The following is a 13,909-nucleotide window of genomic DNA, read 5'->3' as shown; positions in this document are numbered from 1 at the left end:
GTAGTGGTGGTGGAGAAAGGTGAGCAGGTGGTAGAGTACAGGGTAATGTTTTAAGCAAAGTACAATGCTAGATTGTTAGCAGAAAGCATAGAGGAAGTGAAGGAGGGTTTAGGAGGTCAGAGATTTGAGATATGTTTAGAGGTGCCTAGGTTGAGAGGATTGAGTTGAAATGAAAGAGAGATAGAAATCATGTTTGGCAGAGTTGAATGCAGAGGAGTAGTCTTGAAGAGCAGCCAAGTAGAGCTGGAGATCCGGAGGCCATTTTTGTCACTGTGTCTTTTGTCCATCTGGTCCTATACCCCTCTTAGGCCAGGAAATGCCATAGAATGTGAGCCTTTCCCAGCAAAACATTGATTGTCCTGGTAAAAGCGGCAGTGTGAGCACCTGGCCATATGTGGAGGCTGGCACTGTTTAGACCCAATCCACAATAAGGCCGGGGTATTCCTGCTACTAGACAGATGTGGGGCAAGTGGTTGTCCATGATTTGATACTCCTTGCCAGTTTGAACGGTGCAGATCCTTACCACTGGTGAGCTGAGGAAGGACATGGATTGCATTTGGAATAAAAGGAGGAGCCCTGCAGCCGTTCTCTATACCATTGCTTGGAGCCAAGAACCCTAAAAGTATAGTTTTTTTTATTTTTTATTTTGGATTGTATATGGCTGAGTTATTCAACCATTACAAAAATATGTAATATCAGCTTAGGACCAAAAATTACACAATATCAACATTTCATTAACATTTCGTTGCACAGTAAAAAACATTCAATCTTCATCTTAGAAATTAAACAGCAACAGTAAAGCATCTAAAACAATTCCCTTAAAATCTAATCAGCCTAACATTGATTGGTCCCCAATAATTAAACAATCAGCAGAACTAAGTTTGTTGGATTTCACATTATTCATCTTTTTCTTTTTTTTTGTTGTCATTAAGACGGATCATATAATGAAACAATTTACAGACTTCAAACAACCTATACAGGTGTTATAAAATACACAGCCCTACAATTGAGAGTTCACAACAGCTAAGGCTATAATAAGAGCAACATTGTCGCCCCACATGAGCCTTGACCAAAAAAGATTAGTAGAACATTCAGGGCATCATTAGGACCCTGGCGGCCCCGGAATGAACGGTGCTGGTAAGGGACCCGCTAGCAGACCAGGATGCTAACAACAGGCCCGTCATTAACGGGCCCGTTGTTAGCATCCTCCCCATTCCCATTGAGCTATATGTGGCTCAAATGGGAGTGGGGATTCATTTTTACCGGCGCCCAGAAAAGGGCAATTAACGTGTCCGGCAAGGTCGGCATGACCCGGGTATTTCCCTTTTCTGGGCTCTGATGAAAATTAATTACCGGCGGCAGCCGTGCCTTTAAAAACCCAGATCCTCATATAATGAATTTGAGGAGGATATAAGAGTTTCAAGTAATTTGAAAGTTGCCTCCAGTAGTGTCTTTAGGATAAGGAGACTAAACCCTGCAAAGATAGTTTCATCCCAATGAAAAACAAGGAACAACTCTTAAAGACATCTGTCATTGCCTCCAGCCAAGTCTCAGTGAAGCCATGTCGCTGTGTATCTATCTCCTGACGACCATTATCAGTGTATCGACACTTGGGCTGATGGGACCAATAAGTCTGGAACCATGCAAGAAGATGCTGCCCTTTAGAGCCTTTGGAGGTGTCCCAAATCCACCCTGTGGCTGACCAGACCCATCCATTTTTAATCATCTGTGCATTGGTCCCCATTCTGAGATTCAGCTTGTATCGTTGTAGGTTTCCAGGTTGTAGCCTAACAGTCCTCTTGCAGCTGCTGCTCTCCATCTTGTAGAGATGTCTTTTGCAGCAGTCTCTGCTGCTCCCTGAACTCAGTGCTTTTCACTGCTGCCTACTTACATAGTTTTCTGGGAGCCTGCTGTCGTCGTGGAACCTGTGGTGGTCTACATCTCTGGGCACCTGGTTCATCCAGCTGGAAAGCATCAGAGCAATCTCATTAGAGCACAAAACTACTACAGTCGGGCCCTAACCCGAACCTGAAAATGACTATTGTTGGGATGGAGCTAGCGCCTTCCTTTATTCCCAAGCACTTTAGAATTAGGCAAGATTTCTTTTAACTGTTCCTAGGCACTACAGAGACCAGAGAGAGGGAGGGCACTAAAAAGAAGGCAGTTATTATTTAAATATAACGTGTAAATAACTATTAGCTGAATAGAATTTGTAAACATTAAATTCTAATTCATTATTAAAATCTCAACGCACAACAGAAGCAGGCTCTCTGCCGAAAGGAATGTGGCCTGCGCTTAAAATAAATCACAGAACTCATGCGGTGTTGAGTCACTGAGTAGCTCTGGCAGAGCACACAAAGTGGCTCACCAGCTTTTGGCTCTCTGTCAAAAAGCCATTGCATGCTAAGGCTCGATGCACACAATGCAGAATTATGAAAAACAAGGTTTAAGAGGAATTACTGGACCAGGTAAAAACATGAGTACAATGAATGAAATAGGGAGAGGATGATGGTAAAATGTTTTTATATATAAATTTTCATAATGTAGCAAAATGATGAAAAACAGGAGCAACAGTGTATTCTTGCATAGACTAGCAGTATGTTAAGTAGTACGTCCCAAATGGAAATCCAACCAGGAAAGAAGGAAGACTGCAGCACCCCTTGTAGGGAAGAAGGACCGTTTTGGAAGGAGTCATGCCCATATCCAGAGATGCCACTACAGCAAGTTAAGAGTATATAAGCTCCTGTCTGGCACCAGTCTGGAGGAGCTTGGAACGGAAGAGGGACAGAAGATGCCGTTCAGGGAGCAAGGTTCTTTGCCCGATCCTCATGTCTGTATAAAATAAACTTGTTTTACTTGCAAGATAAGACTCTTGGTCTTGCTTCCCTAGGGGGGTGCTTTCATTCTGGCGTGATTAGGAGTACGCGTATAAAAAAGGGGGTACCCCTGTAAATTGGGCTACCCTTACACCATAACATCCCTGGTCCTTAGTCCTATGCAACATGACTAACAATCGCAATCAGTGGAAGCAGTGAATCTTGGAACCCTAATGGTGGTTTCTAGTGGAATTAGAGTAAGTAGGTCATGTAAGAATATCAAATGGTTAGTTTTAAATTATACCCATTTGGACATTTTGTGCAGATATCGTGAGCATTTATTTCTGACTTTGGTAAAAGGTTTAATGAAACCCCAAATTCATATGGATTTAGCACTTGTCCTTCAATATGGTTGTTTTAATCAATATTTATATCTTATATATAAATCCCTGACCAAGTTAAACACAAAAAAGTAAGACAGTGGAAATAGTACTAAGCTCTGGGACCAACCCGCTCCTACAATCCAAAGTTATAGTATGTATGCCACCTGTGACAAGGCTAAGTGCTTGGGTCGGGGGAGGTAAGAAGAGAGATTGTACACATTCCCAAGAGTGGGGGGGATTAGCCAATGAGACACAAATGTCTGATGTCCATTCCTGCCCCCTACCTTGCTGGCATGTATCTGTGCAGAAACACGTCTCCAACCTTAATTCCAAGCATGTACAACATGTGTTTTCTTTCTCGTGAAGATGTAAACACAGATGCAAATGAAGAAAAGAAGTAATGAAATCCAAGGAGCCAACAATCCAAACACAGCTTGAAGGCCGCAGAGACCCGATCACAGCTGTGTAATGGTTGGCGTTGCAGTCATGCATCAGTACAGAGCAGCTGCACAGTGAATGGGACCAGAAAAGCTCACTGGCAAGCAAGACGGGGTTCCAGCAAAGCTCGCTAGCAATCCCGCTACTAAGGACAATCCACTAGGCCATCAAGTGCCTAAAAGGGGAAGGTTCCCCAAACGTTACAGATGGGACCCAGCCAAGGGCCCCCAGAAAACCAACTTCAGTGCTGTTTGTCTAGTGCCACCAAGTCTCGAAGGCAGCAATCCTGCCCTGAGAAAGTGGGCGGGGATACATCTACTCTTTAGCATTCTTTACACATACACAACTGGGGAGGAGAGGAAGAAAGGAGATTAGATAGGGACAACTGGGATAACACTCCTATCTTATGGATCGATTCCTAAAGAGAAGTTCCTCTAGACCCTCAGAATCCCTAATGTTAACAGCCTTGTCATTCCGAGATTCAAACTGCCCAAGGCTGGGGGCACCAGCTTCCCCGTCCAAGCGGCACAAATATGGAATTAATTGCCATACCCTTTACGTGTTGAACAATCCTACCTCAAATTTGGATCCAGTTATATTAATTTGCTGAAGTCTGCTAACCACTAACTGGTCACCAGCCTACACCTGTCCTCATTCCACCTTGTTTGTACATACCCCCCGCCTTTCGGCACACCTCCCTTCTTGCTCACTTATGTAACTGTTTGTATATATATATATATATATAACTGCCATGTAACTACTATGTAACTGCCTGTATATTTTCATCTGTAAATATGTAATTGCTATCACCTGTATTTTACTATTTATAACCATTTAAGCTTTGCATACTATATACGGTTGCGCCCGGTTACCTTCGGGTTTGGTGCGCATTACAAATGAATAAAACAAACAAGCAAACAACTGGCCAACCTTAACAAAGGGTTGGATACATCAACAAGGGACAGGAAACAGGAAATGTTGGTGCATCGGTGGAGGTCAGTGGAGGAGGTGGACGGCGACCAAGAGACCATCAGGAGGAAGGATGGAGTGGCATACTGTAGAAGAGAGGTTAGTATCAGGTGATATTGTGAGATGTTTTTGTGGAGAGGATAGTGTAAGGTGTGAATGTGAGAAGACCTTTACAGGGTGCAAGGACGGTGGCTAGGTAGCAGTGTAGGAGGAGGGGTAGTGTAGTAGGAGTCATAGTGTGGGTGGTGCAGTGGTAGAGTAATAGGACGAATAGTAGAGTGGGAGGAGGAGTAGTGTGGGTGGAGGAGTAGTAGTGTGGTAGGAGGAGTAGTAATATTGAGGGTGGAGTAGTACTGCTGGTGGAGAAGTAATAGTGTGGGTGGAGGGAGGAGTAGTAGAGTGGAAGGATTGGAATAAGAGTTAAATCAACGAGTGGAGGCAGGAGCTAGGAGCTGTGAAATATCTGAGGAATGGAAGGATTGTGGTGGAATCAAGGGATAGGAAGCAGCTAGAGTAGAAGGGTAAGGTATCAATAGTCGCTATTGACACCAGGAAAATCTTACAGAGCAACAGCAAGGCACAACCACATTCTCCATTAGCACACTAACATACGGTGAGAGTAGAGAAAGTTAGGCAGCCCCTGGGGAGTTAGAGAGCCTGCTTGTAGGGAGAACATCAGTAGTTTAACCCGTATTTTAGACAGTAGGGTTCAACAATCTATAGCACTAACCACGGTTACTGATGCCTCTGCTAGGGAGGAGGTTTGTGGCAAGAGAGATAGGGATGGGCATAGGCCCCTACAATCAATTGTTGGGACTTGGAAGGTTTCCTTTGCCATCTGTGACACATGTCAGCTCTCATTTTGGTAGATTGGCTGAGATGAGGAGTTAATGCCAAAAACGATGTTGAGCTATCCATGATACTGACACATGCAATGTAAACGGCATTAACAAAATTGAGTTACGGGCAAAGGATGATATGTGACACACATATAAACAACATTATAGTAAAAGCAAAGTTAATGTTGGAGCAAGTATTTTGAATACTAACTTTGAAGAATTTATCAAAAAAATATATAAATCAAAATCCTTAAAATGTTTGTCAAATTTGTCCTCACATTAACTACATGAGCTCGGCAAATAGTCAGTTATACACAAGTTGGGTGTGTTTAAAAGAGTTAACTACTCATTCCATTTGAAGGTCTTCGTGAGTTCCGTTAGAGCCCTCATGGCATTTAATAATAAAGCAGAACCGGGAAAAAGATTCCCGATACAATGGTCAGTATCTCCTTGACAGAGGCAGGGGGTCCAGCTAAACTGTTACACCATCTGTAATTCTAGTCTCTGCAAAGAGTATGTATGTAATAGGCCATAGTTAAGAGCCCTCCGATAAAATAGAGGATGGTGAGTTGAGGATTTGCCAAACCTGAACAGTACAGTGCCCCCCTATGTTTGAGATCCTGCATTAATAGTATTGAGAATATATTTTACCAGGAATATATAGCTCTGTGATAAGTACGACATTATGATTCACCTCAGATCTGGAGTAAACAATTCAAGAACAGGAATGTTCACTAAAGCAACCGCATGATAAATTATATGAACCACTTATTACCTCGATCGTGTGTCTGCTCTTGGCATTGCATTCATCTGACACAGTGAATTCAAATATCTGTGGCTCCGAAGCACGGACTTTCCAGATGAGGAGACCAGCAGGAGAGAGAGTGGCATCCTGAGGCCCAGCCTCCAAGCCAAATAACACAGCCGATCCTTCAGGATCCATCGCTGTTAACTGGTAAGCAAAATTCTCATCGATAAATGCCTTCAACTTGCTGGAAGGAACGTGAAACACAGGAGCTAGATTGTCTTAGGAAAGGAAATAATGCGAAAATTAAGTTAAAAACATCTGCTCTTTCCAAGTGTATGCATACATATAGAGCTACTTTGTATGCTGTTACCTAGCAACTGATGAACTGAATTCATGAAGCAAACGTCAGAAATGTAAATGAAAATGTTAGACAAGATGTCAAAGTGTGCCACATGTTCCAAAAGAAAGATGAATACAGTATTATTTTGATTTTGTAAAATCCATTTAGTACTCCGAAAGTTAAAATGTTATGTGTGTGGGTTTAGAGGAGATATTAGTGATTTACAATGCTTTTATATCCGAAATGACTGTCTGGGTTGCTAAAATAAATAAATAAAGTAAATAAGTTATTTATATTATCTTTCGCAACACGTCATTTCATCTATGCCATTACATCAAGTAAATTCAAATATTTTCTACCATCAGTTGTTCACTGTGTTCTATTGTGTAAATGGTGTACACAGGTTTATCCTGGACAGAGATTTGCATGCATTTATTTAAACTTTGTAGTGCAAAATATGAAAATTGCACAGAGGGGACTGCACTGCTACAAAGGCACATGATAGCAGAACCCTCTTGGTGAAGAATGTTCTTTTTTGTTTAAATGACAACCATGATGGCATGAGTATATTTGTTTTAAGGCAGCAAGATCGCATGGTGAGGCTAAACGGATTATGACAGTCGGTGCCCCTGCTCCACCTTAGATGAAGTGTAAAACTATGCTTACACCTTTTACACATGTGGTCTTTATACTCTGTGGGGGTAATTCATAGAATTTGGCGAACAAGTGGCGCACGCAGCTTGCGCACAGAGTGCGCGTGCCGCAGTCTGCACCAGCCGCGTGCGCCAAAACCCATTTCAGCGCACACCGTATTCATTGATTTCAACATTCATAACCAGCCGTGGCGCAGAGCGGTGCAGCAACCCTGCAGAAGCGCCAGTTACGCCCCCAACCCGCCCGTACGCCAAAAACATCACACAAATCCCCTACATGGCGCAAAGGGCAGTGGACCAGGATACAGCCCCCCAAACCACGAAAATGCATGGAAAACTCCCCGCGCACCCCTCGGAATACGCGTACCCCGCTCGTGCTAGCAAAAACGCATGTAAAAGTCCACGCGTTCCCCTCGGAATACACGTACCCTGCTTGCGCTAGCGAAAACGCATGTAAAAGTGCACGCGCACCCCTCGAATACACATACCGCCCTCGGAATACACGTACCCCGCTCGTGCTAGCGGAAATGCACGCAAACCCCTTAGAATATGCGTACCCCCCCGCGCTAGTGAAAACGTGTGTAAAACTCCATGCGCACCCCTGAAATACACGTACCGCTTCCCACGAAGAGCACGTACAGAGCGATGGAAACCCACGCGGGACCTTCAACCCATGGCGAGGGAAACGCCCGCGTGCACATTACGTCACCTAGGTGCTTACGCGCTAAGGGCTTTTCCTCGGAATTTACACAAACGTGCTGTTTTTCACATGCCAAATCACTCTGTATCAAGCTGGCCACGCAACAACACACGGAAGACCACGCTCCTGCCCAGAAGGCTGAATTACTGCCCCCCAGAACCCTGAGCAGCCTCCCACGAGCCATCTGCTCCTGCCTGCTGCCACCGTGCCCTGCCATTTGGTGCCTGCACATCTGCCATCTGCAGGGGTCCAGTTGATGTGACCACCCCTGCTGGAACAGAAGACTCCCGGATGAAGTACCATCACTCCACAGCCCCGCCCCAGGACCCAGTTGCCATCCCACACCTGCCTCGGGGGTTGCCATGTCCTACACAACACCTTCTGGCACCAGTGGCCACCCCCCAGCAGAGAGATAGAGATAGAGGGCTACCAGCTTCAGTGAAAAGGAAGTTGGTATCCTGGTGGAGCAATTCCTGGGGCATTATGATGCCCTCTTCCCACCATCGCGCGCCGACAAGGAAGGATGGAAGAGGATCTGGAAGGACATAGTGGGTGCCATAAACGCGGAGGGGGTGGCACCCCACAACATCAAACACGTCCAGAAGCATTGGGAGGACTACAAGTCCAGGACCCTCAAGGAGGCCCTGGTCCAGCTTACCACCCAGCAGATGAAGGTCCTGGAGCACATTCGCCCAGTGCTTCACCACCAGATCGTCAGGATGCAGGCCCGTCTGGAGTCGAGCGGTAAGTGGCCATGCATTCACGTTTAAAAAAGGGCATGTTGCAGTGTGCTGGTAGTTAGCTACTTGGCTGCATGTGTGACATGGGTCATGTTTGGATGTGTTTGGATGTGTGTGTGCAGGGACATGATGGTGCTGCATGTCAGTCCAGTCAGGCGTGACCCACATGGATGGTTTATGTGTTATAATGCATCATGCGGAGCAGCATGCGGAACACACACATGTATGCATGCCTGTGTCTGTACTTTGACATGTTCTGGGTGTGAAAGATGTGTGCTGCTGTCATGGAGATGCATGATGTACATGTCCGTGTGTCTGAGTAGTGTGTGCGCCATGGATTCATGACACATGTCCGTGACAATGTGTTGATTCACTGATACAGCCTAGTCATCTCTATATCCACTGTGTCTGGGGGTTTTCTGGGCTAGATGCATGACCCTCCGGTGATGTGTGTGCATGTGACCAGCATGTCCCATGATGCATGTGAGTATCAGCCCACCATTGGATGCAAATACAGTGCCTTGGACATGGATGACAATGTATGTTCCATGTGCCATGCCTGTTCCTGCATTTGTGTTGCCTGCACTGACCCATGTGTTGTGGAGGGACATGATGGAAGTGACGTTTGACAGTGCCACTCATGTGCTATTTCTTTGTGTCTAGGGGACTATAGTTCAGTACCCTGATGCTTGTGTTCAATGTCTCCCTTTACACAGCGGCGAGTGAAGAAGAGGGCAGAGACAGTGCTGTGGAGGAAAGCGGCTGGGATGCCTCCACTGGCTGGCGACGCAAGGCCCAGTCACCCTCCCACCCGCGGGACTGGTGTCGCGTCTGCCATTACGGCTGCAGCGCAAGGGGTGGATGAGCCCCCACAGGGGCTTGCAATGGCAGAAGACGGTGCAGAGCCATCCAGGTTGACGGTGTGTATAGAGGAGGAGGAGGCCGCTACGGAGCCGCACATGGGGCCTGGTGGGGGTGGTACCACTGGTGCAAGTGGTGCAGTCTAGGGCAGGGGCATGAGGCAGCACAGGTCGCCCCGCAGACAGCCCACACCACAGGGGACTACACTAAACCCCTGGCCATGCCCTGCAGGCAGCCCACATGGCACCATGCACTTGGGAACACCGACTCATGTCCCCGCGCAACCCACCCACCCCCATTGACGGGAACCTGCCAGCAGGCCCCAACTCATGTCCCCCCGCACCACCACCCACCCCCATTGACAGGCACCTGCCAGCAGGCCCCGACTCATGTCCCCCCACACCCCCACCCACCCCCATTGACGGGCACCTGCCAGCAGGCCCCGACACATGTCCACCCCCCCATTGACGGGCACCTGCCAGCAGGCCCGACACATGACCCACCAAACAACATGTCCTAACAAAACAGACCCATGGCCCTAATGCCAACCAAAATCCTCCTTGCCCCCCAGTACAAGCATGCAACCATCTGCAGTACCCACTCCCAAATTACCCATGCCATGACAGTCTTAAAAGAACCACCATGCCCATGCATAAATGCACAACAGAGCCACACAGTGGCAACACATGACTGAGGCAATGTTCATTGACACATGCACAAAACCAATGATAGACCACAACACCAATCATGAAGTTAGAAAAAATGTATTAAAACATAATGAAGTAACATAGAGGAAATGAAACTTGAAAATCAATATACAATGACAGATATAACCAAAACAATATGGTAATCCAAGGGAAAAAAAAATGAACGTCATGTTGAATAAAAAAGTGGTCCATTGTCAATGTCAATAAGAAATGAATAATCCAAATGAAAGAAAGCCATTGATCCATGGGAAAATAGAAAAAGAAAGTATGTACAAGTTTGCAACTATATACAATGGAAGTCCAAATGGTCCATGATCCACAAACAAAAGGAAACCTACAAAAAAGTCCTTTAAATAAAAAACTATATACAAAAATTGGAGCAATGTCCATAAACTCCAAAATAAAAGAAAAAACAAAGGGAACCTAACACTAATGAACTATGTACAATGGCGGTGGGCAAGTCCAACGGCTTACTTTTTGGTGTTCTGGGCCAGGGCATCATCGAACTCCATGTCGATGTCCCGGAGGCGTGCCTCTTCCCTGGACTCGAGGTCTTGCAAGGATACAGTAATGGCCTGTTCCAACTCCCTGCGCGTTGCCTCGAGGCACTCAGCCCGCCTCAATGCCCGGTGCATGGAGTTCTCCATCCTGACCATAGTGAGACGTACCTCCTCTGCCTGCCGCCGCTCCGCAACTATCCGCTGGCCCAACCGCTGCCACACGGAAGACACTCCCAATCCAGGGTCCTCCTTCCCTCTGGCCGATGTCTGCCCCTGTGATGTTGAAGGCCCCAAGCCATCATGGCTCACACCCTGAGCCTGCTGCTGCCGTGCATGTGCCGTGCTGGTCAATGCCTGCATGTCCTCCTCTTGCTGGGGTCCAGTTGTTGGGGTGGCCACCCCTGCTGGACCTCCGACTCCTGACTGTGGCAGGGATGTGTCCTCCACCAGCCTGGCCGCTGGGTCAGGGGCAGCTCCACAGGGTGCCCAGGTGATACTTGGGCAGGAAGATGGCCCGGAGGACTGGCGCATAGGGGGTTCAGTTGAGGAGGGGGTCGCTAGAAGATCCAGCATACGGAGGAACCCAGCATGGGTCACCTGTCCTAGTAGGCCATGCGGTCAATGAGGTATTCGAAATGATGTGCATTGTCCTCACGTGCACGTCATCCCGAATACCATGTTGATGCAATGCCACTCCAGCTAGGACAGGCTCAACCTGGTCCCGGATTGCCACGTCCGCACGGAGAGGGAGGCCAGATGTTGTTCACGCATCCTTCCCTGAAAATGGGTCTGGACGAAGGCATCCCTGCTGGTGTGGGATGATGCAGTCACAGGATCGCGGGACTGGTGCTGCGTCTGCCATTACGGCTGCAGCCCAAGGGGTGGATGAGCTCCCACAGGGGCTTGCAACGGCAGAAGACGGTGCATAGCCATCCAGGTTGACGGTGTGTATAGAGGAGGAGGAGGCCGCTACGGAGCCGCACATGGGGCCTGGTGGGGGTGGTACCACTGGTGCAAGTGGTGCAGTCTAGGGGAAGGGGCATGAGGCAGCACAGGTCGCCCCGCAGACAGCCCACACCACAGGGGACTACCCTAAACCCCTGACCATGCCCTGCAGGCAGCCCACATGGCACCATGCACTTGGGAGCACCGACTCATGTCCCCCCGCACCCCCACCCACCTCCATTGACGGGCACCTGCCAGCAGGCCCCAACTCATGTCCCCTCGCACCCCCACCCACCCCCATTGACGGACACCTGCCAGCAGGCCCCGACTCATGTCCCCCCACACCCCCACCCACCCCCATTGACTGGCACCTGCCAGCAGGCCCCGACACATGTCCACCCCCCCATTGACGGGCACCTGCCAGCAGGCCCGACACATGGCCCTCCAAACAACATGTCCTAACAAAACAGACCCATGGCCCTAATACCAACCGAAATCCTCCTTGCCCCCCAGTACAAGCATGCAACCATCTGCAGCACCCACTCCCAAATTACCCATGCCATGACAGTCTTAAAAGAACCACCAGGCCCATGCATAAATGCACAACAGAGCCACACAGTGGCAACACATGACTGAGGCAATGTTCATTGAGACATGCACAAAACCAATGATAGAACACATTACCAATCATGAAGTTAGAAAAAATGTATTAAAAACATAATGAAGTAACATAGAGGAAATGAAACTTGAAAATCAATATACAATGACAGATATAACCAAAAAAATATGGTAATCCAAGGGGAAAAAAATGAACGTCATGTTGAATAAAAAAGTGGTCCATTGTCAATGTCAATAAGAAATGAATGCTCCAAATGAAAGAAAACCATTGATCCATGGAAAATAGAAAAAGAAAGTATGTACAAGTTTGCAACTATATACAATGGAAGTCCAAATGGTCCATGATCGGGGACAGGATTACACACAGGCACCTCCATGGCGGACTGTGCTGCCTCCTGTCCCTGCCCCTGGACTGCACCACTAGCACCAGTGGAATGCCCTCCTCCACGCCACGTGCGAGAGCCTTCCACGGCCTCCTCCTCAACCAAACTCCCCACCAACCTGGATGACTCTGTGCCCTCTTCCACCATAGTCACCTGTGGGGGCTCAGCTGCCCCTACTGCTGCCGAGGAGTCCACCTCCAACCTTCGCCTCTTGGACCTTCCCTCGGCAGCTGCGGCCGTGGACGCGGCACCAGACTCCTCACTCCCAGAAGAGATGACAACGTGGGAGGAGAGCTGGGCCTTGCATCTCCGGCTGGCTGTGGGATCCCTGCCTCTGTGCTACACAGCACCGTCTCCACCCACTCATCAGTCGATACTGCAGACAGGGAGAGACAGAACACAGGCATCAGGGCACTATACAATGGTCGGAGACACATGTTCACAGTTGCACATGAGTGGCAGTGTCAAACTTCACAGATGCCATCACACTCCCCAACATATCATTTGAACCCACACTCATGCAGAATTTGACACGAATCGTGCAGCAGCCACCAGCATCCATACGCATACAACAGCATGAGCAACCGAAGGTTGGCATGATGTCACAGGCAACATGGGGAGTGCCGAACACATGCACACGCGCCAACAGACAGACATGCATCTGTACATCTCCACTACCTGTCACAGTGCAATCATCAGCAACTGCCAATCGGGTTCAGACATGTCCGTGTCACATGCATCCATGTCGTATCACTGTCGCACACATGCAACCCACACATACACATGTATGCCGTGCTCATAAATGAAGGTGTAACCAGCATCCATGTGTCACACCCCAACCATGCCATAGTACATACACAAAAATACCAACATGTGTGCATCTCCACATGCAATTGGCCATCATGCCTTGGAACACATACACCATTGATGTGCATCACTCATGACAGGACTCACATGCTGCACGGTCAAGTCCCCGCACATACAAATCCATACATGGCCCTTTTCAGACATATGTCCAAGCTGCACACTCCTTGCACACCTCAACATGCACTGCATCCAATGAGTATGCGTGGACACTTACCGCTCGACTCTGGGCAGCTCTCCCTCTCGAGGACCTGGGCAGTGAAGCGCTGGGTTAATACGTTCCAAGACCCACTTGTCGTTGGTGGGAAGGTGGACCCAGCTCCTCACTGCATGCGCTGCCTCCAAGAGGCGACAGGCCTTCTGGAGGGCTCTGGACCTGAAGTCCTCCCAGCGCTTCTGGACGTG

At 48.0% G+C, this 13,909-nt stretch overlaps 1 protein-coding gene across 1 annotated transcript in view; it reads right to left on the bottom strand.

The window, feature by feature from the left end:
* The window catches only part of LOC138489003 (von Willebrand factor D and EGF domain-containing protein-like), a 3,370,177-nt gene that overhangs the window by 1,123,490 nt on the left and 2,232,778 nt on the right, over nt 1-13,909 (bottom strand). Inside the window, exon 17 of the mRNA XM_069616529.1 lies at nt 6,221-6,471. Coding sequence (XP_069472630.1) covers nt 6,221-6,471 — 251 coding nt within the window. The remainder of the gene's footprint in view (nt 1-6,220; nt 6,472-13,909) is intronic.

Source organism: Ambystoma mexicanum, chromosome 9, assembly GCF_040938575.1.
Source record: "Ambystoma mexicanum isolate Mex_15411 chromosome 9, UKY_AmexF1_1, whole genome shotgun sequence".
Taxonomy (NCBI): Eukaryota; Metazoa; Chordata; class Amphibia; order Caudata; family Ambystomatidae; genus Ambystoma; species Ambystoma mexicanum.
The sequence above is the reverse complement of the archived record's forward strand: the minus strand, read 5'-3'. Positions and strand labels throughout refer to the sequence as shown.